Genomic DNA, 26,828 nt, shown 5'->3' with positions numbered 1-26,828 from the left:
CGTTTTACTATTTTTTACATGTTAAAATAATGATTTGGTTATCCTAAGTCCTAAGATCAGTCTCTCAAATTTATATTTTGAGTTCCTGATGCAAATCAAATTTTAATGACACGCGTCTAAATTTTTTTGATAGATGTCTAGAGGAAACATATCAAACTCTCCTAATCAGAGTTCTAAAATGTAGCACATCAAACGGGGGTGTCAATTGTATAGCTAGGTAGCTCTTTGGTGGGTTTTCAACAAACGACTAACGTTGTTTTTCCAATAACAATAACCCCAATGCATACATGCTTAAAATTGTTTAATCCAAATAAGGCCTCAAGTTGATGGGAAATAATTAAGTATTGAAACGGATAAACTGGTTATAAACGGGTTGGTGCGTGGTTAAGTTAAACATGCTGACGGTCGACTTGTTTAATTACACAGTTTAAAATTTCAACATGAACACCACCCGTATAAATAAACATGTCACTCGATTTCGATTCATTTATCAAACTAGTTTAGATATAACAATTTCGAAATCTGATTATATTTATGAGTCTTGATCATCTTTTTCGAGTTTCAACGAAAATCAAGTCATACCTGGATGCATTAATGACTTCACAAATATGAATACTTGAAGCCGGTCATAGTTTGTAGCGAGTGCCTTGTTTCACATCATTTATTAAACACGATGTTCTTAATCGATATCTTAGTTTTTGAACACATCCAGTTGTCATATCAATCTGTGAAACGTCTTTTCATCGAATGTACATGTACGTGTCTTAAATCTACACTTGAAAGATTGAAGGACCACAACTTTGTAGTAATTGCTTGAAACATAATTTTATAGCAGTTCCTCTAGAACCTCTCTCTTCAAGATTCTCAATCATCTGACAAGAGGGCTGGCTTCTCAACCACCCAATCAGCCTATGTAAAACACCTATTGCAACAAATTTCAAGTAATCTTGGAATGGAAAAGGGTACATTATGCAAGCACTGTTGGCAGTTTAATTTAATGTACTTGATGGTGTCCTAAATGTATCATGTCATGTACCCATTTACTAACAAATGTGACAACCCTTGAGATGGTTGGCATAGGATCATCTCTTAAAACAATATGTGACAGTTGTTCAATTGATCCCACATCATCAATTATTTATATTTATTTATGACCATCAATAAGTGCAACCTGCCCAAAATCTGACCTATCACCAGTCACATTAGCAGTCGATTCCGATATGCAAAATCAACCATAAGCAGTATTTGATTTTGTGATCCGCACGAATGCCCTTAGATATTGATTCAAAGGCTTCCATCTTTTGTTCACTGTCCTCACTAACAAACGCCACGGATGTTACAGTTTCTATCTATGTACATTGTCTTTATACAGTTAATGCATGCTTTTGTGATATGCAACTTATGTTCGGGTATCACATAAATCTTTCTGATACCCCAAAGTATCGTATTGTCATTTCCGACTCATTTACGCTAAGCATATGACTAAGGTTAATTTCAAGATTTTAATTAACAATTGTAAACACACCTAAGGCAACTTCTATTTTGAGGGAAGATGATATAACATACAAATTAGGTTATACACGGAAATTCCTATCCTAAATTTTGTGAGAATTTGGCTGCTAAGGTGGCTTCTTTCATTTCAAGTAGTGCTTCTTCAAAGTATTTTGCTAATATTTCTGGGTGCGGAATGATGTCTTTAGCAACAAGAATTTGCATGCCAGCCTGTCCTGCGTAACTCACCATATGCATAGTAATCGCCTGCATAAATAAACATTTTGCCTTAACATTATAAAAATAATTTAAAGGCGTTAGCAATAATAATAATACTACTATATAACTGTAACCTTTAATTGTAAGTATAAAGTTCATAATTAAGTTCTTACATGTGCTAAGCTTGAACTTGTTGCCTGATGTACGTAACCGGGACACCTGCAATCATGAACTCTTCTTTCGGGCCAACAAGATTTGAAATTGTGAAACTAGTGTTACAAATTATCCTGTAATTAAGCAAGCTAGCAAACTGAAAACCGAAACCATTAGCACGCCATACATATATTAAAAGTCATCAAATAATCTTGCCAAGAAAACACGCGTTTGCTCCCAAGCATCTCATAACAAAGTAGCCAATTTTGTATGAAAGAAAAGCCTCTAAAGAAAGCTTTTTATTATCAATCATAGTCTTCGCTCTCTTTAAATACTGTAGAGGATCAGAGCCGCTTCCGTGGTAGTAGATTGGTAAGAGCATCATACCAAATTTGTTTCCCCACCTTGATCCTGAATTTTTCTTCATTAATTCTGTGATTTCCTGATCAAATTATCATTTATCTTAAAGTAAATTATTAACTATATGTATATTGTTAAATTAGAGAATTTATCTCTTATCTATTTATTGTTTTTTATTTTATTTGTTTGTTTGATTTTGTTGGTTATCTTATACTTTTTATCTTTTATATAATCCATGAGTTAAGAAACAAACAGAAAATACCAAAAAAAAAAAAAAAAAAAAAAACTAACACCTATATTGTATTATTTTTTTCTCCTTTGTATTCTTTCATAAAATAAACTAATGGAGAATGGGAAATAACCTGCAGTCCTGATGATTTTCTGAGATTAACCATGGCTGCACCGGTGATTTGAAGTCCTTTAGGTGCTGCAAGAGTTTATAAATTTGTTGGCAAATATAAATTTCAAAAAAAAAGAAAGACTAAAATGAAGAGTTTATACATATATTTACGTTTTGTTGAATGATTTTCCAAATATCTTGATAGCCCAGATGATATTACACCAAAAAGAACGTCATTGATTGTCTGCATTTCGGTACACGAAATTTGTTTAATCGTTAATCAATATTGTAAAGAAATAAAGGTTAATTAAATCCAACTATAAAATTAAAAATAGAAAATAAGAAAACTATCAAAACAAAGTTGATATTAACTTTGAAATTAACAATTATGATTTGTATTTCTAAATTTATCCCGGTGATAATATGATTTGATACAATTTTCTTTCAGTGTCCAGTGCCAAAGAAATCGAATGAGTAAGTCGTCAATCTCTAAAACGGACAATTGGGTTACATAATATTAACTTTGAAATTAACAATTATGATTTATATTTCTATATCTATCCCGTTGATAATATGATTTGATACAATTTTCTTTCAGTGTCCAGTGCCAAAGACACCGTATGAGTAAGTTGTCAATCCCTAAAACGGACCATTGGGTTACGGGATAGTGAGGGGTGGGCGCATAGCGAACGATATGAACTTTTAAAGTAGGTTCACCTAGTAATGTTACAATATATAGACATTTACATAGAAAAAAATGCACACCTCTTAGATCTTTGTAGCCAGAATGCACGTATACAACAAGCATTCATGCATAAAGTTATGGTATGGTGGCCAAGTCATTTCTGTCATATATTATAGCAACGGGTCAAAAGTAGGTTAAAAGTTTCATAAAAATAAAGGGAAATGACTAAATGGGCAAATATTGTTTAAAATGATGAAAGACCAAATATGGAATTTTGATTTATAACTAGTTAATTGACAGTGTTACAAAAGATTGTTGGTTTGGTATTTAACACATGCTAATACTTGCCAGAAAGTTGCATTATGGTGTTGTCAAAGAGCGGGCGGTTGTGTATGAGGTTCTACGGCCTCTATTTCTTTGATCCTGGATCTGCAAAACAACGGCCTCTGTTTCTTTGATCCTGGATCTGCAAAAAAATTATGAAATCAGATTTACAAATGTAGGAACCTAATAAACTATAAGCACAACATGATGTTTTAACCAATTATTAGGACCTCTAGCTGAAGCATAGCCCGACTCAATCTCGGCTAGGAACCTAATAAACTCTAAGCACAACATGATGTTTTAAACAATTATTAGGACCTCTAGCTCGAGCCTAGTCCAACTCAATCTCAGCTAGGTTACTTTACACCTTAATGAAGCCAACCCAAGGAACCTAATTTTGACCTGTACTAAAACATGACCCATTTCAATACAAACATTTTTTGACACAACCTATTACCAGAGTACCAGTCCCGTCCATCTATCCTCCTATGGAAATTATATTACAAAAATAATAAAATCACAATAGCTCAAAAAACTAATGCACAGAAAGGACATCCTCTCATTAAATCCAAATGGTTCTATTTGAAGGATTACCTAAGGAAATAAAAACAGATTATATTTAATTAACCTGGTGCACCATGACTCACTCACTACCACCATGACTCAGTCACTAAACACGAAGAACTCACCTTCACACAGCCACACCTCCAGCATATGTTTTTCCCTCCAATTTTGCAATCCCAGACCGTTTTTGAAGTCTGATTAATGTAATTCTCGTCATATTCATATGTTAAAAAAATAAGTTAGGAAGTATTTGGTTCAAAATTTTAAAAGGGGAATATAGTTATAAGCGGTATCCTTACACTTTCTTTTCTTATTGTCTTTGGCTGGTGTTGTAGGCGAAAGGGTGACTGCATAGTTTGGAATCGTAACTTTTTTGTTCCTTTTCAACCATGGATCTCCTCCTCCAAATACCTGCACAAAAACCCTTAATATTAGATTATAATTAAAGAAGCCCCCTGATTCAAAAGCATATTCAAACTTTCAAAGCATATTGCACTAATACATAAATGAAGTAATTTACTCCTGTGGTTTCACATTAAAAGATTACAAAATCAAAGTATTGAATGAAATTTCAACATCTACTGAAAACTTGAAAATAATGGATATCATGAAAAAAGTAAAAGTAGCAACTTTATGGCAATAATGTGCATCTCAAAACACATAAATTATATAACTTTGTTAATTACATGTAATCATTTTATGGTGCATTGTAGATTTGTAGCTGACTTACGCTTCTTTTTTTAAACATTCTGTCAGTTAAAGTCACGTAAAATTATGCCAAAATCCATATGTAGAAAGGAACCTATTCGAGAAATTGTTCGGTGATTTTCATTATACCTTTCGTAAGAAAGGGTTCAATTCATCATTGCTACCTCAGCGAAAAGGAAAGTCAATACATTTCTAAGTGACGGATTCACAGTTTCCTGAATTGTCATGAATCTGCATAATAGTATGAATCAATACATCTATACACATCGTTTGACTTAATAAAAAGAAGAACGTTTGACTTCAAAGTGTGATAATGAAAGGATCAATTAAAGGTATAGAGTTGATGTCAACTTACAATCTCACACTTGGTGCGTTGTTCCAAACACTCTAAATCCTTGAATTTTGGTTGCAGAAGATGAACAAACTTATCACTTAACACAAAAAATATGAAAAAGACAATTTAAGTAAACAACCACTTGTAAGTTTTACATAATAAACAGAAGCAAGTAGGGCTCTAACTCAAATAAAAATTCACAAATTTTAATAAATAAGTGGTTCACAAACATCTACAATCACTACAAAACAACCAAGTGATTCACAAAGTTTAATTCCATAGCAGTCATCAAAGTAAACTTTGTAATCCAAAATAAAAGTGAGATTTTACCTGTAGGCTCGTTATTTGAAGCTGTAATCGAAGGTGAAAACAAATCAGAAAGCTGGTTAATAGAAAATTTGAGGCCACTACTGAGTCGCGAGAAGAACTTGCTAGCACGTTTTCCAGCCCACTCTGCAACAAATACTTGTAAAGCATGGTGTACAACCACCTGAAGCACAAAGTCATTTGAAATTGTAACATATATAATATAATGAGGGGCCATTTAGTTGTTTAAGAAAGCATACAACAAACATCCATGGATGTGGGAATATAAGTTTCCAAAATTGCATTTGTAAATACTATTCTATTGCACAATATATGTAAGGCTCAAGGAGTGTTACCACATGCACATGCTTTAATTATGAACTCTTTTTTACTACTAATAGTCTAATATACATACACCTATGTATGTTTGAAGGCAAAAATATATTATTAAATATAAATATTTTAAGTTAAAGATAAGAGGCAAATGTAGTGTTTCTATTGATCCAAGAGCTAACAAGTTCTTAGATAAGAGAAATAAAGAACAAGAACATGTACAAATTTTGATCTGTATATAATTATTGGCTCGGCAAGATACATATCAAATCAGCTTAACATGCTAAAACACAAAGTTGCGATGTACTATACCCACAGCTGTTGGCATGATAAATAAAATAAAATTAGCGTCAATGTGAGGCTAACTCACTTAATAGAGACACATGTCTCTTTGAGGGTTTAAATTTGTTTGATGTAAAATAGGGTATATGTGTAATATTTGTTGTTGGAAAAAAAGTAAACAGCATTAATAGGATAGTATTAAATGCAGATTTTACTTGGTGCATCTACCTATCGAATCAATAGTTAATGGGCATATCTATTGTTTTGACAGGTATTGATCTAGAGACATGTTTGTGCATGGTTATCACATTGATGTCATCGATCAAACAAATTTGTAAGTCTTGTTTTATGATATATAGCAAGTTGGTAGCTAGGTTGGTCCACATTGAATAAGATGGACGAAGACCATTGACCGGGTAAAAGGTCACGGGGCAAAGGAATCGGGTAAGAGACTAAATATAGCAACTTGTACATTTTATTTAACCCATAAAATAATCCATTTGGAAAACATAAAATTTTAAGGGTTCTAACCAAATGGTACAAATGTGTCAAAAATGTAAAGTCCTCTCAAGTAATGAGGGATCTAACCAATGTTTTAAAAACCGGTATTTTACTTGTACCGGATTGAGCTAATAAATGGTATAACCGGTTGAACCGAGTTATACCTGGAGGTTCAACCGGTTGAATAGTTTACCTTATAATTTTCTATAAATTTAACTTCAATCCAAAAATAACCCAAAACTAAATGATTCTTATAACAAAAAATAATCCAAAAGTTAATCCATATTAGAAAAATAATGCAAAAGGAAACAATTTTAATAAAAATAGTCCTAAAGTTTACACGTTTCAATGCTAATTGTTAAGTTAAAAGTATTTTTGAAAAAATATGGGCCGCAAATATAAAAAATGTTTCGTGCTTAAAACCGGGTTGACGGTAAAAACCGGTATTTTAGACAAAAACCGCCGGTATGATGTTTCTAATAAACCGGTCAAAAATATCGGACTCAAAATACCGGCCTAGGGTGCGAAATCCGGTTTAACCGGCCGGTTTGAACCGGTTTTTAAAACACTGGGTCTAACTCTTACACTGCATTCTCGGGTTTAAAATACAAGGAAAAAAATTATAAAATTGGATAGGGGAAGAAAGGAAAAGAAATTATATATTTAAAAGGAATTCTCGAGTTTGTGATAGGTTATAAGTCACAAGTTTGCGATTTATCGGCTTTTCCTCTCACACAAATTTTACAATAAGTCATAATTTGACTAAAATAAATAATCCTAACACCCCCTGTACTCCTACCAAAGTAGTTCTGAGTTTAAGTCCCATAAAATATAGGTTGATTTTAGGGGTCTTTTAAATGGGAGGTCTAAGGTTCAAATATGAGCAAAGACATACTTTAGTGTGATCGATGTAAAATAGTGTACAATTGGCCGGCTATAGTGGATGATATATTGGTATGTAGCGTGTGAGTTTAGGTATGAGGTGCTGTACATAATCATATCGTCCCTTAAATTATCATATTCATAAGAATAAATAATTCAATGTGCCAGTGACATGTAACATGTTGGTTGGATATAAATGAGGCCTTGCTATTGCTCCTAGAGATATCAAAGATAGTGTGGACACAATTTCAATGCTATAGTAATATAGGGTTTTTAATATACAAGTTATTAACTTTATGAACACTAAAGGTAGTCATTTTCCCTCATTTTAAATAGATAAATAATTCCATCATAACTTTGTTAACGGTTGTGTTTGTAACTGATATTGGCTTACCCAAATGGAGAGAGTGAAGATGATGGGGTTTTTTATTCACACATTTTTTCTCAAATTACACTATAACGTGCGTCATGACAACAATACTCAAATCCAACCGGCCATGATTGATAATGTCTAGAACTTGTTTTTACCTTAATAATGTAGCGATTGACTTAAAACCAACATAGTATTGCACTGGTGGCCTACATGTGCAATACATGCAATCTCAATAGAGAGGGGCACTAGTGTAAACTGTAAAGTATCATAACTAATCAATTTACTAGGAGTTTAGAACTTGTAACAAATGCTAGTGCAAACACACCTGTTAAAGCTAGTGTTACTAAAAGTTAATAAGTAGTTCAAGGCCATGCCACTTAGGATGTTTGATCGTGGTTCAACGTAAAACGTTAATGTCTCCCTGAAAAGCCAGCTTACGTATTTTTATAGAATCGTCATTAAAATACATCATCTTCAGGTAATTTCACTTATTATTGAATAAATATGTGAATATTCTATGTATAAGCTATTCGATGTATCTTTATTATTATTGTTGTCGGTTGGTTGTATCCATGTTCAAATAGACAATTTCATACATAGGTGGATAGTTGGTTTATGTCTATATCATCACCTTTAACATCATGGTGGTTAATAAAATCTTTTGCATCGTTTTGAGTTGATTAACAATTTCTTTTTAATTGTTAATTGTACGTAAGTTAAAATTTTTCAAAGATGAAAGTTAGATAAAACAAAAGGATTAACAAACATTAATAAGCATGAATTATGTATTTTAGTACGGACAAAGCAGAATATGAAAGCGAAAGTTGATACACGAAAGGGCATTGTGTAGAACATAAAGAACCTAAGTCACGTACGGCATAGGCTTTTTTACAGGATTAGTTAAAGTCTAAGTCTGATATGTGAACTCAAATGGAAACACAATTATGGAATCACATAAGAAAAATGTATATACATGAGTGTAAAATAAAGGGAAAATTCCTAAAACAGGCGTTTATGAACACGTTTTTCAGGTTTTAAATGTCATTTGCAAGAAATTCCCAAAATAGGTATTATAATCTAGTCGTGGCGAGTAGTTTGTATAACCAATTAAAACTTAACACGTGTCTTTAAACTAACCATAATGAGCAGATTTACTAACCATTTACTCGTCACGACTAAATAAGTTTTATGCCTCGTAATCAACGCCCATGAGTAATTCATAAGTTCTTTTGTCGCGACGAGCAGATTGTAAGGTTAAACTAGTCGCGGCGAGTTAACTACTAATAAACTACTCAGGTAGGGGATGTAAACCAGGTAAACTAGTCGCCACGACTAAATGACTTATAAATTACTCGTGGGCGTTGATTACGAAGCATGAAACTTATTTAGTCGTGACAAGCAAATGATTAGTGAACCTGCTCGTTACGGTTAGTTTAAGGGCACATGGCAAGTTTTAACTGCTTCTACAAACTACTCGTGTGTAATTATAAATTACTCGTCACGACTAGTTTATAATACCTATTTTGGGAATTTCTTGCAATTGACACTTAAAACCTGAAAAATGTTCTCATAAACGCTTATTTTAGGAATTTTCCCTAAAACAAATCTATAACATTTAATACCATCCTTTGATCATGATTTCTCTAAAACAATAATTATATAAAATTAATAGTTGTAACTAAAATCTATAACTTTACGCCTAAATTTATAAAATAACAAAATATACTAATAACGACATTGAGATTGATTTCATCTCTGGTGGCATAGAAAGTGTTGATCAATTTGCTCATTAAATAATTTAATATTTAAAATACGTAGTCGTTTTATGATATTTTGAGATTGATTTCATCTCTGGTGGCATAGAAAGTGTTGATCAATTTGCTCATTAAATAATTTAATATTTAAAATACGTAGTCGTTTTATGATATTGAACTTGATTACAACCCATGCTTAATTAGTAATTATGGTTTATTTGTAATTACTTTCATAAAGGTTTGTTGGCTTTTTCTATCATTTGAAGTTAAAATAAGGGATGTGTTAGAGATACCCATCCAAAATTAGGATGTAACCCTAATATGTCGCATATAAAACTAACTATATGTGATATAGAGAGAGTATATGTCACATATAGAACTAACTATATGTGGTATATAAAGAGTTTTTGTGTTATCCTGTTTATACATCATATAATGTGATGTATAAACATTAAAAAGATAACACAAACACCCTTTGTACGTCCCATATAGATGGGTGTCCACCCAAAAAAATACAATATCTAGAGAATTTCCATAAAATAACCATGATTAAAAGTAACACTACTAACTAAAAGACAACTGAAGTTAATACTAACCGAATTAACAAGAGCACTCTTAACCGTTTTCATATCCTCAAGCCTAAACTTAGCAGTCGCCAGTTTCCTCGGCCACAACTCCACCCCAGCTCCGCCTTTGACCATCGTCTCTTTATCCCTTAACCACAAACACCTCATACAAAACTCCAACATATAAACCAAAGTCAACCACACCATCTTCAACACCTCCCAAACACTCTGTCTCCGTTGACTCTAAATGGAATATACTATTTTATCAGATATTTCTAGAATTTAAACTTGTTATTTGTTTTGAGAAAATTCCAAAATAAACGTTTATGAAAACGTTTTCCTGGTTTTAAGTATCATTTGCAAGAAATTCTCAAAATATGTATTATAAACTAGTCGTGACGACTAGTTAAAATAATTATGATACATAAACTAACTTAAAAAGGTACCCTTAGCTTTTGTAATTACAACAACCAGGTCTCGGTACTTACGCAGGATTAATCTGAAAGACTCACCCTAATCGAGGTTGGGTCAATCGTCGGCATCTTTTCTCCATCACTAACCTTTCTACACATCGTTAACATTAACGACAGTAACGAAACCCCGTCACCGAGCGCGTGATGAAACTACATGACCACACAGTTGTGTGCTGACAATATGTGAATCTCCCATAACGGTTTGTCAGTGTTTAACGGACATGAAACGGTCAAGTTGGCTAGGTAGTCGTTGACTGCTAGTTCATGGTTAACGTTGTCCATGACAGGGTCGGGGACGAGGATGACGTGACGGGCGATGTCTAGGTTGACTTTTTGCCATCTTTCATGGCCGTGTTTGTCTTTGATCAAGAGGCTGGTGAACCTAGGGTGTTTGGTTAAGAGAGAGTTGGAGAGGACGGATGTTACGGTTTCGGTATCGACTGGACGGTCGATACCGAGAGCGTAGTTGATGATTTGTTCGGTTGCTGGTTGAATGAATAACCGGCCGGCTGGTGTGAGTGGTTCGTTTGGCTCTAAGGCCGTTTTTGGGGTGGTACTGTTAGTGGTTCAAAAGGCAAGGTTCTTATATATATACGAACTCCGTCTTCAGTACTTAACTGGTGGACGGATTCTAGTCTCAATTAAGATCATCATCATCGTACTCACTATATCCCACCAATAGCAATGCTATGGTAGGGTCTGAGTAGGGTAAGATGTAGACAGCCTTACCTCTATCCCATAGGGATAGAGAGACTGCTTCCGGTGAGACCCCCGGCTCGATAGTAGTTTTGCATCAAGCCTTGGACATAAGGCACATAGCACTCAATCATCGGGACACCGGCTGATCGGTGCATGTGCCCTTGTCTTTCGGCTATCAACGCCACCACATGATGTCTGATTAACCTTCCGCCACTTTTAACGTTATTTTCACGAGATTAGTAAAATAACGTCAAAATTAGTGCAATTTTACTTTTGCCCACCCGAGGGTTTACACATATATACATTATATGCGCGCACCGCAAGCAGGGCGTCTAGTCTCAATTAAGATATTGAAATAAAATAAGGTAGAAAAGAAATTAGTTGTTAAATAAAAGAACTCAATAATGGGTTGATAATAATTATAATTAATAAATAATAAATATTCGTGAGATAAGTGAAACTCAATTGGAATTTTGACACTCTTATCACCTCATGAGTCACGATCCAAACCAGTTTGTTTGGTTGCTGTTAATATAGTATCTTTTTCAATATGCTGGTTCAATTATTTTCTGAAAAGAAATTCCCGAAAATAGCCTTAGTTTTTAGTCATAACATTCATGATTAGACATGATAAGACTTGTTTAGTAAAAAAAATACGCTATGTGATTTTTATACTTTCTTTTAAATAATTAAAATTAAGACACTATAGTACTTTATTTCTTTTTTTTATACGTAAAATGTATAACTATCATGTTCAAATCACCAAAGTCAATTGTCAAACGAGTTATTTTCGTGTTTGATACTTGTGTTAATCGCGTCGTCTCTAACATGTTAAACACGTTAAGACACGAACTGACAGCCCTACTTAAAATATAAGGATCAGTTTTCTTTTACGCCTTGTTCTTGAGTTTTTTAACCAATGAAAGAAAAGAAAAGGAGAGGGAAGGATAAGAAAGGGAAGAGAATGAAATTTTTTTTAAGTAGGTGTGTTCTTAAGTTGGAAGAAAATTAGAGGAATGAAAATGATAACTATGTTAAAAAAGTTATCCTTAGTAATCATCCTATTTTTTGGAGGATAACTTATAGGGAAAATACATTAATTTAATTCCTCCTAACTCATCCTACTCATTTCCTTTTCATCTTAAGAAAAACTCAAAAACACCAATTTTTTAACTATCCTTATTTTTCCTTTACCTTTTCTTCTTTAAAAAAACTCAAGAACATGACGTTAAGGTAATGGAACATATAGACAAAAACAAAATTGTTACTCGAAAATAGATAAACAAAATATAATAGTTAAACAAAAATAAATATAAAAGCTGTAGATAGATAAAATTCCTTGATACACAAATATATAATAGATTATCAATAGATAAAATTTGTTCCCGCATTTAATTACAGTAAAAAATAAAATACTCGCCCGTTGTAAGGGTACCAAAAAGTGGCTAGATTCTTTTCCTAATACCTAATAAAATATCCTAAATCACACCAATTTGAAAGTATCGGATACCGTTTTTCCTTATATTTGTAAGTAGCTAACATAGTTCCTTAGACTGTGAGGTGTGGTTAAGGAAATTATTGAAATGATGTCCTACGTACATGAACAAGAACAATAGAAATGAGACCACTAAACACCACCCCTCCCCACTCTTCATCACTAGTCATTTCCTAATCCCTTTTTTCTTTCTTTTTTTCATTACTTTTGGTTTTAAATAATATAAACAAACGGAATGGTAAAATATGATGGATAACGATGTATAACATGAGTTGAATGATAAAGATGAGTAACGGAGAAAACACTGATGTGGCACTGATGTAGTGAATGATAAAGAATGAGAGGAGTAAACCATTCCGCTAACCTTAGTATCATCTCTCGTGATAGAGTGAAATGTGAAAAAATTAAAAACAAAACAAAAAAAGTGATACCATGTTAGTAGCAATGTGGTTTCACATATCACACCTACGAATCTACAATCCATTGCCTATTCGATCAAAACAGTGGTAAAAAAAGTCTTTTCTTATATAACAATTCCAATAATTCATATAAGAGACAACCGCTCAGAAATTGTTGCAGAACTTGAACCGGTTTGTAACCTTGAACTAGAATTGATTATGCCGAGTTGGAATGGAAAATTTTCCTTTCCTTTCTTTTCTTTTATTTCACCTTTCTCTTTTTCTTTCATTTCTTCCTAATTTCCTTCTATTTTGGAAGGAAACCTTTTCTTTTTCTTCCTTTCTTTCTCACGTTTTCTTTTCTTTTCTCCTCTTAAATGAATATCTGGAATTCAACATACTGTGATTTTCCTTTCCTTTCTTTCCAATAAAAGCTCAGGAACACAACTCTTTTTTTATTTTGTTTCTTTTCTTTTCCTTTTTTTTCTTAAATGAGACTCAGGATCAACGTAAGTCCACCTGAAAACCAGTTTCAGCTAAAACCGGTTTTGACTTCAATGTGTTGAAAAAACCGGAACTAGTTTATTATTATTATTTTAAAAGAAAAAGATTGCGTACACCTTAAGACCTCCCAAATGATCTGGATTCTGGAGACTAGATTTATCTATGTACTTGGAGTGGGCTACAAATATGAATGTAGAGAATGGATTTACCATAAACAAAAGCCCAAATCATATGGACTTTGGGTTATTTATTTATTTATTTACATTAGAAATAGAGCCGTCAGGCTTTTGAGGGCATAAAGCCTATTTAAGGTGCTGTTTGTTTTTTCTCAGAAACACTTCTCCACCTCTTTTGTTTGCATTGAGAAGAGGGCGTGCAGACGTTGGGCTCTGCAGTGTGTTTGTTTTTTCGAAGACGTTTCATTAAAAAACGTCTGCGCGCCCTCTTCTCCCAGAAGTGTTGGTATTGCTACTTCTCACCTCTTCTAACCCAATTTCTTTCCATCATTCTTCTTATTCCATCAGAACTCCCAAACCCTAATCCCCTCCTCTGCCGCCCAACTCCCCCACCGAACCCCGTCGCTCCACTGCCGCCCTACTCCCCCACCGCTGCAACCCCGTCGCTCCACTGCTTCAGCGCCGCCGCCCCACCGCTGCAACCCTGCCGCCGGCTTTCTACCTCCTCTGGTGCATTCCGACTGTATTCATACAGTAAGGACCAAATAGAAACATATAATAATAATAATAATAATAATAATAATAATAATAATAATTGTTTCTTCCAGTGCTGAATTGGAAGAAGTCAACGTCATCTTCTTATTCGTTGACTTACCGGAACACAGTACCTGATGGAGATTGAATGCTTATTAATTGATTTATAGTTTATGTATTGATTTGTTATTCTTTTGATTCAGATTGAAGTTGTTTAATAATGTTGTTGATCAATTAATATGTATGTTTCACTCATGCCATTGCTAGTTTGCTAACAAAAGAGAAATTATTATTATCAGCTTATTTTAGCAGTCTGCAGATGTTAAAAAACAAACAATCTTCTTGTTACAGACTACAGAGTTTTGGTCCACCTCTTCTGCTACAGATGTTGACAGATGTGGTTTCGCAGTCTTTTGACATTTTACCTCTGAAAAACAAACAGCACCTAACATAACATGTGGGCTGTGGCCGGCCTCTACTAGTTATAAACAAATATCACTTCATCCATTTAATTAGAGTTGCACAAAAAACCGGAACTCGGAACCGGACCCGAAATAAAACCCGAAACCAGTTTTTTTAATACCTGGGTGTACCCTACCCTACCCTACTAAAACCCGAACCCGAACCCTAACCGGACCCGATTTGTACCCGGTATTACCCGAAAACCCGAACTGGTTCAATACCCAAAACCGGGTATTTCAAATACCCGATGTATACCAGAAAAATACCCATAAAAAGTGCAAACGTTTAAAAAATCCAATCTATACCCGGAAAAAAGCCTCAAAAAACCCGAAAATAGGGTATTCAAATACCCGGCTTTTGAATACCCGGTTCTATACCCGACCCAAACTCGATGCATAGGGTATGGTTTTTAGAGACAATACCCGGACCATGACCCGGACCCGACACGGTTATTACCAATACTCGATTTTCCAATACCCAGACATACCCAAACCCGATTCCATACCCAAATCCGGGTATTTGAAAAACCCGATTCCATGCGTTTAATTGCTTAAAGTAGTTCCACTAGTCATAATTACCAAAATTACTTAGCAAAATACTATATGATCACCCTGGAATGAAATATAAAACTATAAAACAACTCAACAAACTAAATAGATAGTTATCCATGTAAAGATTCCAACAAAACAAGTTTGTCAACATTTAGAAAACAAAACAAAATGCCTTCCTCAAATCACTACCGAATTAGACGAACTGTTCACATATGTTTAAATAAACATAAGAATTATAAACGAATCTATAAATAATTTTATAACCGGTCCAGTTGTTTTGCTTTGAAGTTTTATATTTGTCCGGTTTATTTGTCTCTTACATTGATCAAATCCTAACTTTCTTTTGATCTTAACGCTGCTTCTTTCATCTCAAGCAACGCGTCTTCCAAACATTTGGCTAAAACTTCAGGGTCATGTACAAGATCTTTGGCCACTAGGATTTGCATGTAGGCTGTTCCTGCATAGCTTATCATGTGCATTGTAATCGCCTGTATAAAAAATAAAAAAGTGTAAACAAATATTTAGCAGGTTCACACACAGGTTTGGGGATATATTACAATAGAACTATAGTCTATATAAGGTTATTCCCTATGTGAAAATGGTAGTAGTTGGTAATCCGTTAGTTACTGACGGGTTACCTATGATATTTTACTTTAATTAGTATTTTGGATTTTTGCTATCCGTCAGTAATTAACGACAATACAGAGGCGTCGGTGGTGTTTATTCAGTTATAGTCACTTTTGTAATACTGGTAGCTTAAAGTTTTAAGGATAGCACGTACATGTGGTAAACTTGATGAGGTTGTTTTGACGTAGTCCAGGGGATGACCTGCAAACGTAAGTTTCTCTTTTGGACCAACAACGTTTGAAATTGTAAACGTCGTGTTGCATAGAATCCTGTAATTTAGCAAACTTGCATACTGAAAATTAAGTAAATTTGTTAGAAAAAACGACACGAAAATGTAACAAATTGGTTTTGGTTTGATCAATTAATATATCCTTTACTATCAGTAAAATCCTGTTTTAACTCTATGAAACTTGTATTTAACAATTTACAATAATAACTATATACTAACATTTCATAATTTAACAATGGTTGAATACGTCTAAGGGGCTGTTTGGTTCATTCAGAATGAGTCAGATCTGAATGAGTCTTTGTCCCATTCAGCAACAACAATAAGTCTGAATAATTCAGATCTAATTTTAACCATTAAAATGTTTTTCTGTTTTAAATCAAACAGTCTGAAGTCTGAATGAATTAGATGTTTACATCTGAATGGTTCCATTTATATGTAAACAAACAGCCCCTTAATATACAATAATTATGCTACATAATGAGCGTACGGGTGTGTTATTAACGTTACCTTCGCACCCAAGATGGACATGACCAAGTAGCCAAATTTGTAGGAAAAAAAGCTCTCTAAAGAAGACTTTTTTTGGTCAATCATGGACTTTGCCCTCCTCAAATACTCCAAAGGATCCGACACACTTTTGTGGTAGTATGTGGGTAACACCAACATACCAAATTTGTTTCCCCATCCTGTAGTTGGATTTCTCATCAACTCTTCCAGATCCTGAAACAAAAAGTAGTTGAGTCTAGTGATCATAATTTACTTATGACTTATCTATATGTAAACTGATCAAATGTGGTTGTTGTCTTGTTGAGGCTTTCTCACACGGTTATACTGCCAATGCCTTTTAACACATCGGCCCTAGAAAGATTTGTTTTGACTCGAACTCATTTAATGCATAACGCTATGTATTTGGTCACCCATATAAACGGGAGTCCTCCGTTTATAAAATTGGATTGGACGGTTTAATATGTTTATATAATTATATTCATATATGGTATCAAAAGGAGAAATATGTGACAAAACTGAGTTGACCTGGTATCCTTGCTGAGGTCGTAGATTGACCATTGCTACTCCAGTCATTCGCAAACCTTCTCGTAAAGCTAACAGAGACGGTTTAAAACTATTAGTTAACATGTCATTTAGACGATTAAAACAAAACAAAAAAAAGAGTTGAAGATCCTTACACTTTGAAGATCGTTTGTCTATATATTTTGATAACCCATATGATATTACGCCGAAAAGAACATCGTTTATCGTCTGCATGACAATGTTTATAAAACAATACAAAAGATTATGAACTTTGATTTTAAGCAAAATGTTTTTCTCTTACAAGAATTTAATCATATAATAGTACAAAAGAAAAATCAAACATGTGATATTTAATGGAGCTACGTACCCATTAAATATTGTTGCTTTTCTTAAACTAAACAATAGATTTGACAATATATGTTAATTTTAATATGCCAATGCTATAAAAAGTTATCTATAGTTTTTATTTTACCAACCGATTTTTTTTTCCTATATAACATTAACATGTCATAAGTCATAAAAGCTACTCATTTTCTTCATTTTTAATGTCATACTTAAAAGTTGTACTTCATCATGTCTCTTGATAAGCGTAGATAAAAACAATAGTACACTCTTATTTAATACACGAAAATAAACTCTTAATAAATAATATTAATTTAGTTTCTCCATAGGGCATGCTGTGTATTCTCATGACCTAACAGTGAATAGTTCGAATCCTACAATGTTTAGTTACTTAGTTGAAGTATCTTATTGCAATTCCATTTAATTTAATCTTTCCATTTGCTTATCAAATAATTTAAAACTAGCTTACTTATGACAGCTCACACACTACTTATTAACTCATAAATTACCATAATTTTATATGGCCACGAGACCTTTAAAAGAGAAAATAATCTTATTCAACTCCTTAATACTGCTATGGGACTTTAGTATTTAAGACTAGTTAAAAAATCCAAACACGTACAATATGCAAAACTTACTGTATTAGGGATGTATTTCTTGACAATCTTCATATCATCGATCAAAAATCTTGCCGTCACCAATTTCCTCGGCCAAAGCTCCACCCCGGCTCCGCCACTCACCACCGTCATCTCATCCCGAACCCACAAAACCCTAGCTACAAAATCCACCACAAACACCAAAGTGAACCATACCAACTTCAACAACCTCCACAATATCCCTCCAACAGCTTCCTTGCTTCTAGGAACAACAACTGGATTCATGGTTGGCATTTTTTCAGGATCGTCGGCTTTCCGACACATTGCCAAGAAGAACGACAACAAAGATATGCCGTCACCAAGTGCATGATGCGCTCTGATGACGGCACATTTGTGGGAAGTCAACAGATGGACTTCCCACATAGGCTTGTCGGTTTCATATGGAACCGACACAGCCAGATCAGCCATAAGTATATTGGCTGCATCTTCATCATCTTTTGCTCCTTCAATCGGATCGTTATGAAAGATTATATGCCGGTCAATGTTGATCTCCGTCTTTCTCCAGTACTCATGACCATCTTTATCAACCACCAAAATGCTAGATAACCGCGGGTGCTTAGCTAGCATTGAATTGGCGATAACCGATTTTATGTCATCGATTCGGAGAGGTTCATGAGTGCCCAAGCAGACAATGACGGATATGTTTGTCTCCGGCTGGATAAACAACCGGCCTGCCGGAGTTAATGGCTCTTCTAACTCATAGATCATTTTAGTATAGTGTGTTTCAGTCTGTTGTGTTTCAGATTTTTAATTAACGTTGTAGGGAATTTATTGGTGTTTTTGAAGATGGACACACGTTTAATAATTGCAACCACCAACCCTTTTGGATTCAATTCATTGCAGTCAGATCCTGTGAGTTCAGAATATGTATGTTAAGGTCCCCTTTAGGTTTAACTTTAAATATATGTTTCTTCTTTTTTGCTAAAGAAGAAAGGGAATAATCATAGAAAGTGGAAACCTGTCTCATCAGTTTGACAAATTAATTAACTTACAAACATGTATAATTTTTGAAAAAATAACCTAAAATAAAGTATGTGAAAGAATCTGTTTGGCAATTGATGTTAAATCATTAAAAGACTTCACTATATAAGAAGTAGTAATCATTCAATATATTTATAAAACTTACTCATTAGAAGGGTCAACTATTAAAAGATATCTTTTTAATGAAACCAAAGACATTCTATATTTGTCAGATGCAAATGTAGTCTTTTAGTAGAATAGCCCCTTATATCTTATATGTATGTTGGTATGAAACTATATATCTATTTCACAATTCCGTATCATCATAAATCATAAATGTGAAATATACTTACTTAGCGTACACTTGTCAAGAAAAAAAAATAAGAAGTGCAAAAATATAGTTCCCACTTCATTAGTTCATCCAATTTTTGAAACGGATCTCACAAATAGGCTGTGAAGCGGTCAATTTGATAACATGTAAGGTTATTAAAACATTGTTGCTATCAGGTTCGAGACCAGTATATGTTAAAAACTGACCAATTATCAAAATATTATAATTTAAAGTCTGCAACTTTAACCCTGTATATAACAAGAAGAAGAAAGCTCTCTATGCTATCATTATACCGGCTTCTTGGTGTATTTAAAAATCAAAAAATGGAGCATTTTTTAGGAAAAAATCATCACGTTGCATAGAATTGTAGAAGATATAAAGATATTGGGTTTCCTTTCGATAAAAAAAGGCCCTCATTTTAATCCTTAAGTTGAAAAAGGTAGTGTAGTAAATTTCAAATAGTATCTAAGTTACGTCCTTATGAAAGGCTTTTAAGTTTTAACTGCACAAAAATGGAAAATATTCTATTGGTGAAAAGTTATACTGTTGGGTGCTTTTGTTACATGTCCACTTCGTTTATATATAGGTGATCTGAGCCCCACTATCTTATTTTTAACATCCCGTATAAAAACACATTCATGAATAAATATCATCCAACTAGAGGGAGTCGTTTTTAATTACACTAGAACTTGAAGAACAAATAGCATAAGTATTATTACGCTAATTGAAATTTTGATTTTTCAAAGATGTTTATGACAACAGCAGGGGTGTCTCTCCCATAATGTCATAACATTTGTCATGCCCCATTACCTGGTTCGAATCTCACTTTCTGTGTTGTACGTTGCGCATATTTCAGGACGTGCACATAAGGCGAGATTCAAACCCAAGACCCCCAAAAGGAAACTATTTGATATTTATAAGAAAAAAAGAAAAATATATATATATATACAAAGAGCTCATACATTTAAACCTTGTATATGCATTGGGTCAAATAATACATTTTTTACTACTCAAAATATGTGTAATAACTAATAAATTGAAATAAATTATGTTTTCTTAACATCCAAGCTTACACAAGTTTCATGTCCTGAATATTATTAAATATATTATTAAAAAAATCTATTTTTACAGCTACCAAATAAGAAATCATATATTTTGTGGGTGACCGCGGCCCGGGTATATCATTGGTTGTTCAAGTGCGTCTGCTTCTGCTTCCCAAAGTAAATAAGATTGTCCCGCTGACGTGATTTCACAAACTGAATTATATATTCAACACTACGGAAGTACGGATTGTAGTTATACGTTACAGTTATATAAAACTCTACTTCTGTTTTATCTATAACTTATAACAACAATCATACTTGTTAAATCTCACAAATATCAAAAACTACTAGTAGAATTTAGAGAGCTGAGAGATAGCGTAAAATGTAAGCAAACCTTATATCTATCTTTGCAATGGCGAAGTTTCATTAGGGTCAGGGGTGGCCCCGGCACCCCCTGTTTTTTAACGCATTAGTGTAAATGTGTCCGTTTTTCGTCCGAAAATTTAATATATAGTGTAAACTTACTCGTTTTCGCCCAAAAATTTGAGCCCGACCTCCCTATTTTTTTCGCAGTAGTGTAAATGTATCTGTTTTTTGCCCGAAAATTTAATACGTAGTGTAAACTTACTCGTTTTCGCCCGAAAATTTGAGCCCGACCTCCCTATTTTTTTCGTAGTAGTGTAAGTTTATCCATTTTTCGCCCGAAAATTTAATACGTAGTGTAAACTTACTCGTTTTGCCCGAAAACTCCCTATTTTTTTCCGCAGTAGTGTAAATGTATCCGTTTTTTTCGCCCGAAAGTTTTATACGTAGTTTAAATTTACCCGTTTTCGTCCAAAATTTGAGTCGTCCCCCTCGTTTATGATATTTTAATACATTTTGAGTTCGACCCCCCCCCCCCCGACTCTCGAGTCCAACTTTCGCCACTGTATCTTTGAACATAAAAAAAATGATTCCGGCAAGAATTCCGACTCATAACAAATAACATAAAAGTAAACAAATAATATAAAAATATATTAAAATAGTGTAATATTTAGTATTAACGAAATAAATTAAAAGAAATAAAATAATGAATAAATATAGATAATAATAATAATAATAATAATAAAATACTAAGTTGGTAAAACTTTAAGGCCATAGTCATATTTCTAACTAATTAAAACTATATCATCCACCTAAAAATTCTTAAAATTAATCACTCGTCTCCAAGAACTCCTATAATCAACGATACCTTGAAAGACGTGTAGGTCTATCAAATCATGCATAATCAACTCGTCCTAACACAAATTGGATCTGTCTCTACCCTTCATCCCCTTTATAGTAAAGTTTTCTATTGATTTTAACAGGATCCGTTGTTTGTCTTCTCTTCACGTGTACAAATCACCTCAATCTCCTCTCTCTTATGTTATATTAAACACTAGGTTCCCCTAATCTTTCCCGAAACAAGTAATTTCTTATTCGGTCAAACTTTGTGTTCCCACTCATCCACCTCAGCGTTCTAATCTATGCTACCTCCAGGCAAGGTTGTAAAGTCGCTAGGCGGACCTTAGGCGGCTGACTGGGGAATTGGGTGTACTCGAGTACTCGGGGAATACTCGAGAGTACCCGGACATGGTAAATATAAAGAAAATTAATTTTTGGATATTATATATATGTCAAATATAATAAATCTACTAATAATTATAATAAAATAAGTAAAAATCAATATAAATAAGAGAAATACATTTTTAAATAATAAATTATTATAAAAATTGTTAGTCATTTAGTAAAAAAATGATATTTATTCTTTAATATTAAAAATACGAGTTGTGCTTTATTTTTTAAACTAAAATCGGTTTAAGTTCACGGACTACTCGACTAGATACGATTCTGACTGAGGTTGACCACCTTTAATCAGTTCTTAGCAACTAGGCGAAATTAAAGAAATTCGCCTCAGCGACATACCTTGTAGCGAGTACTCGGTGAGTACTCGACCTTGAAAACCTATTTTACAGCATTGCCTCCAGCTTAGGGATGGCAACGAGCCGGGTTCGGGCCGGGTATTGGTAATCCCATGCCCATACCCGTTTGTAAAACTGTGTCCCATACCCGGCCCGATACCCGTCGGGTTTCGGGAATACCCGCGGGTATCGGGTATACCCGATGGGGCTTTTAAGTACATTTTTTAATCGTTATATTTATTTTATACCTTTTATTCATACAAAAATTATTACAAATTTAAATATAACGCACTCCATATATAAAAGTGTGACAATAAATAAATAATATCATTATAACTTATATATATATATATATATATATATTTATATATGTGCTTTACAACCTATGAAATACAAAGAATTTTTTGGGTATACAATTCGAGTACATAGTGCGGGTAAACGGGTTGTGTTTTCGGGTAATCGGGTCAGGTATCATCTAATCCCATACCCGGCCCATAATCATCGGGTTTCGGGTACACCCGTCCCATTTCTTTCGGGTTTCGGGTATACCCGTCGGGCTCGGGCTTTTTTGCCATCCCTACTCCAACTAACGTGCTTGTGCCTTCTTGATGACCCAACACTCTGTTTCGTACAATATCGTTGGTCTAACAACAACCCTGTAATATTTTTTCTTTAGTTTAGTTGGAAACCTCCTGTCGCACAAAACTCTTGTAGCTGCTCCCTATCTACATCATCCTACCTGTACGCGATGAGCCACGTCACTTCTATCTCTCCATTGCTCTGGATAAACGATCCTAAATACTTAAGCTTTGTTGTATGCGGAACCACTTGGTCTTCGATAGTGATTTGGACCTTCTCAACCTCATTTACCCAAGGTTGCAAAAGTCAATAAGCGAACCCTAGGCGACCGATTGTGAGTTAAGAGTGTTCGGCCTTAATAGGTGAGTACAAGTCGATGTGTTTAGCTCATTTATGTGAAACGTGGTTCTGAGTCACAATTAAGGCTCTTGCTATCACATAGAAGAGTCAAATGATTAAGTGGTAATGAATGAAGTTCTAAGGGAGATGATTGACCCGCATCATTTTTGTGGCCGTGTTTGACATAACAAAACAATTATATTCACAACGTAATATCGAGACAATAGGTTGTTTTCTGGCACTCCAAGAAATAAGATTGACACCAAGAAAGACAGAAGAGCCAAAAGTATAACGTCTAGTTTTAACGGATCAAGCGCAATGAGTATACGGGTATCCAAGAAGAGAGTTTATGTGGGGCCAAGTTAAATGGATCCCGAATGATGTAGTCCCCTTATTATATCGAAGAGTACTCTTGACCGACTAATAATGAGTGATGGTACGTTCACGAAGAAACCGTCTAACTTGATTATTAACCGTATATGCCATGTCTATATATTTTTGGCCTACAGATTAATATTATTATGTGTTGCATAGACGGCTTAAAACTTGATTTGTAGACTAAAATTAGCTTATTTGTGTCGTATGTCAACTTCTAGTTGGTCGGAAACTAGGACCCACCTAACTCTATGATTTTCAATGCCAAAAGAAGTTTGCTAAAGCATAGCCTCCTTAGCCCGCTTGTCTCTCGTGACGCAAGCTGATTAGTCTAATAAGAAATGTTTAGATAGTGGTAAGCTAAATGTCAAAAGTCTAATTTAAAAAAATAGTGCAACAAACTTGTTTTTTTTTTTTTTAAATTCTCTAATCTTAACCCAACAAGCATATGCTACCATTAGCCATGTCTTCCCTTATATGACAATATGTAACAATGCGGGTGATCAATGTGGTCACATACTTCAGAGCGGAGAAAACGACATACTTTCGCACGGATAAGATGACATGTAACAACGTAAACATATATTAGTTTTTAGAGAGAATCGTAAGTCAAATATTTAAAAATTGACACTTACATATAACAACTTACATAGATTGTTGAGTGACAACTTAATATTGAGTACTTGCTCTTGCTCTGGTTTGGTGTAGAATTGATGGTGGGATTATAAAGGTAAAACACTAAAATGTTTCATAGGACAAGTGTCTTATGGTCGTACTACACAAGTTTTCCACATTAGTTTTCTTGTACTTATTTTAATGTCGAATTTACTCGTCACAGTATAACTTTAAGATAACAAGGTGTAGTACTCAAGTACAACAACTTTAAAGTTTAAGTGCAGCAAGTTAATTTTGGTATGCTAAATGATAAATTTACTTATTTAATTTCATGAATTACAATGTGTTATTTTCACTTTTTTTAGTTTTGACATTAAGCATTACTCTTACTCTATTATAGCAATAAATTCAAATTACATCTTTGCCCATGTTTGAACCTCCTCTTTTTGAGGCAAATGTCTCTACCAAGTAGGCTAGTCTCACATTTTCACAAGAGTGTTACATTTACTATTTGCTAAACTTACGCTTATCGCAATGGAAGTAGCTGTGGTGGAAAAAAAAACGATGGTTTTGGAGATCGTTAGGGGAATTCACCTTCCCATTGATGGTTCAAAAGTACATGTACGAAAATTAGATGGATAGCGTGGGAGAAAAAGGTACGTAGCAGCAACAGATTTTGGCAGCCTCGGAGTGGGCGGTGTAAAGAGAATCCAACATCTCCAATTTAACTAAATGGTTGTGGCGATTCAAGTCGAACCCAACACAACTACGGTAAACCCTAATGCCAAACATGTGACATGAGTCGAAAAAGCTTCCTACCGACATACCAAAATCGTATCCAAATAGTGAAAGTAGGGGGGAAAGATATGTTCATATTCATAGGGTTGGACATACCAGAAACACACAAAAGTAATATAACATGCTATAATAGTTTAACAAAAGTAATTTACCTTGACCTTGCCAGAGGGTTTTCTCATCTAAAGGTGAAATAAAGATGATCATGTCAATGATCCAAAAATTGAAAATAGCCTCAGTCACACCCTGCTTAATTAGTGATGTTAACATTACATTTTTATCCACTATTTAGGATGTCAATATTTATCAGAAGTAATTGATTATACAAAGAATTATTATATAATTGGTATCACATAAAGCTAGAAGAACTAATTACATCTAAAATAGGTCATATATATAATTGTTTACTTTCATGGCTTTAACCATTTATCTTGTCATTGTTGGTTACAAGCATAGCTAAAGTGTTCACTTATATTGTTATTACGTAAAAAGCCAAGAATTAGAATTTCGTTAGTTCGAACCATATGAAGAAGCTGGTGAATTAACGACTAAACATGTGTAATTATCGATAAGACCTAATGGAAGTATTGATCTAGTAATGCTTTAAAGAATCAAGCTCACAAAACAATAGTTCTCAAATTTATGATTGCCAAATGACAAGTTATCAAATATAATGTTGGTTATGAAAAGAAAGTATTTTGGGTCTTGAAATGTATCTCCTTCAAGACAAAGTTGAGAGACATTTATATTAGAGGAACATTGGACGAGGCCCAATGAGTTGGATCCCATATGATCCAAACCCAAGCATCATCAATATCAAATATCAAATGTCACCAGCTAATCAGCTATAGTTTGATTGTTCGTAAAAACTTTTACCACACGTCGCCAGCAGTCAACTCTTTTTTATTTTCTCACTCTTTATAAAGTGAATTGCAATTTAAGTTCTTTATGTTCGAAGCAAATCCATTAGCTAACAAAGGTTGTAATTTTCCCAACCTTGTTATCTATTTTGGTAAAATTTAACATGTGAGATGCAAATGAGATTAAGGTAGTCACTTAACAACATTTAACCCTATTCCTCAAGAGACTTCATCTTGTTCCGCAATCCCTCTCAACCCCACCCATTACAGTACCTACCAACGGCTGCCCAACCTCTGCCATGATACACACCGCCGCTCTAGGACCCCTACAAACCACAACTAACGTGATTCTCTCTTAACATTGAGCACGATGAGCCAAAAATTTGTCTCAATAAAACTCTAGTGATGTCGCAAATATAAATAAACAATTTGCAATTTATGTTATCTTAGATCTTCTAGCCTCTTTCCTCATCGGAAAACCCCACAAAATGCAGTCCATCTCTCCCATCTCTGTAGCATTCCTCACCTTCGACCCTGCCCGTAAAAAAAGTTCTTCACTTCCCCTATCTTCACAGCATCATCGTAACATCTCTCTCTTCCACAACAACACAATTCCCCTCACTTGCTCTATGAAGGAGTCGCGC

At 34.1% G+C, this 26,828-nt stretch overlaps 1 protein-coding gene and 1 pseudogene across 2 annotated transcripts; both read right to left on the bottom strand.

The window, feature by feature from the left end:
- Nucleotides 1–1,522: 1,522 nt before the first annotated feature.
- Nucleotides 1,523–11,841, bottom strand: LOC143609934 (wax ester synthase/diacylglycerol acyltransferase 6-like; annotated as a pseudogene). The gene is made up of 8 exons (XR_013149500.1): nucleotides 11,837–11,841; nucleotides 10,688–11,204; nucleotides 10,206–10,418; nucleotides 2,729–2,807; nucleotides 2,586–2,647; nucleotides 2,093–2,305; nucleotides 1,884–2,020; nucleotides 1,523–1,758 (listed from the first exon to the last, which is right to left on the bottom strand). The product of XR_013149500.1 is annotated as a wax ester synthase/diacylglycerol acyltransferase 6-like (transcript).
- Nucleotides 11,842–15,552: 3,711 nt separating this feature from the next.
- LOC143609920 (wax ester synthase/diacylglycerol acyltransferase 11-like) lies at nucleotides 15,553–19,258 on the bottom strand. The gene is made up of 6 exons (XM_077084538.1): nucleotides 18,330–19,258; nucleotides 17,505–17,577; nucleotides 17,353–17,420; nucleotides 16,831–17,040; nucleotides 16,249–16,386; nucleotides 15,553–15,955 (listed from the first exon to the last, which is right to left on the bottom strand). The coding sequence occupies exons 1-6, from the start codon at nucleotides 19,053–19,055 to the stop codon at nucleotides 15,800–15,802; spliced, it is 1,371 nt and encodes a 456-aa protein (XP_076940653.1). The 5' UTR covers nucleotides 19,056–19,258; the 3' UTR covers nucleotides 15,553–15,799.
- Nucleotides 19,259–26,828: the final 7,570 nt, after the last annotated feature.

Source organism: Bidens hawaiensis, unplaced genomic scaffold (assembly GCF_021521415.1).
Source record: "Bidens hawaiensis isolate Kalapana, Puna unplaced genomic scaffold, B.hawaiensis_p1.1 tig00020769_1, whole genome shotgun sequence".
Taxonomy (NCBI): Eukaryota; Viridiplantae; Streptophyta; class Magnoliopsida; order Asterales; family Asteraceae; genus Bidens; species Bidens hawaiensis.
Note: the sequence above shows the minus strand (reverse complement) of the source record. Positions and strands in the feature narration are given on the sequence as shown.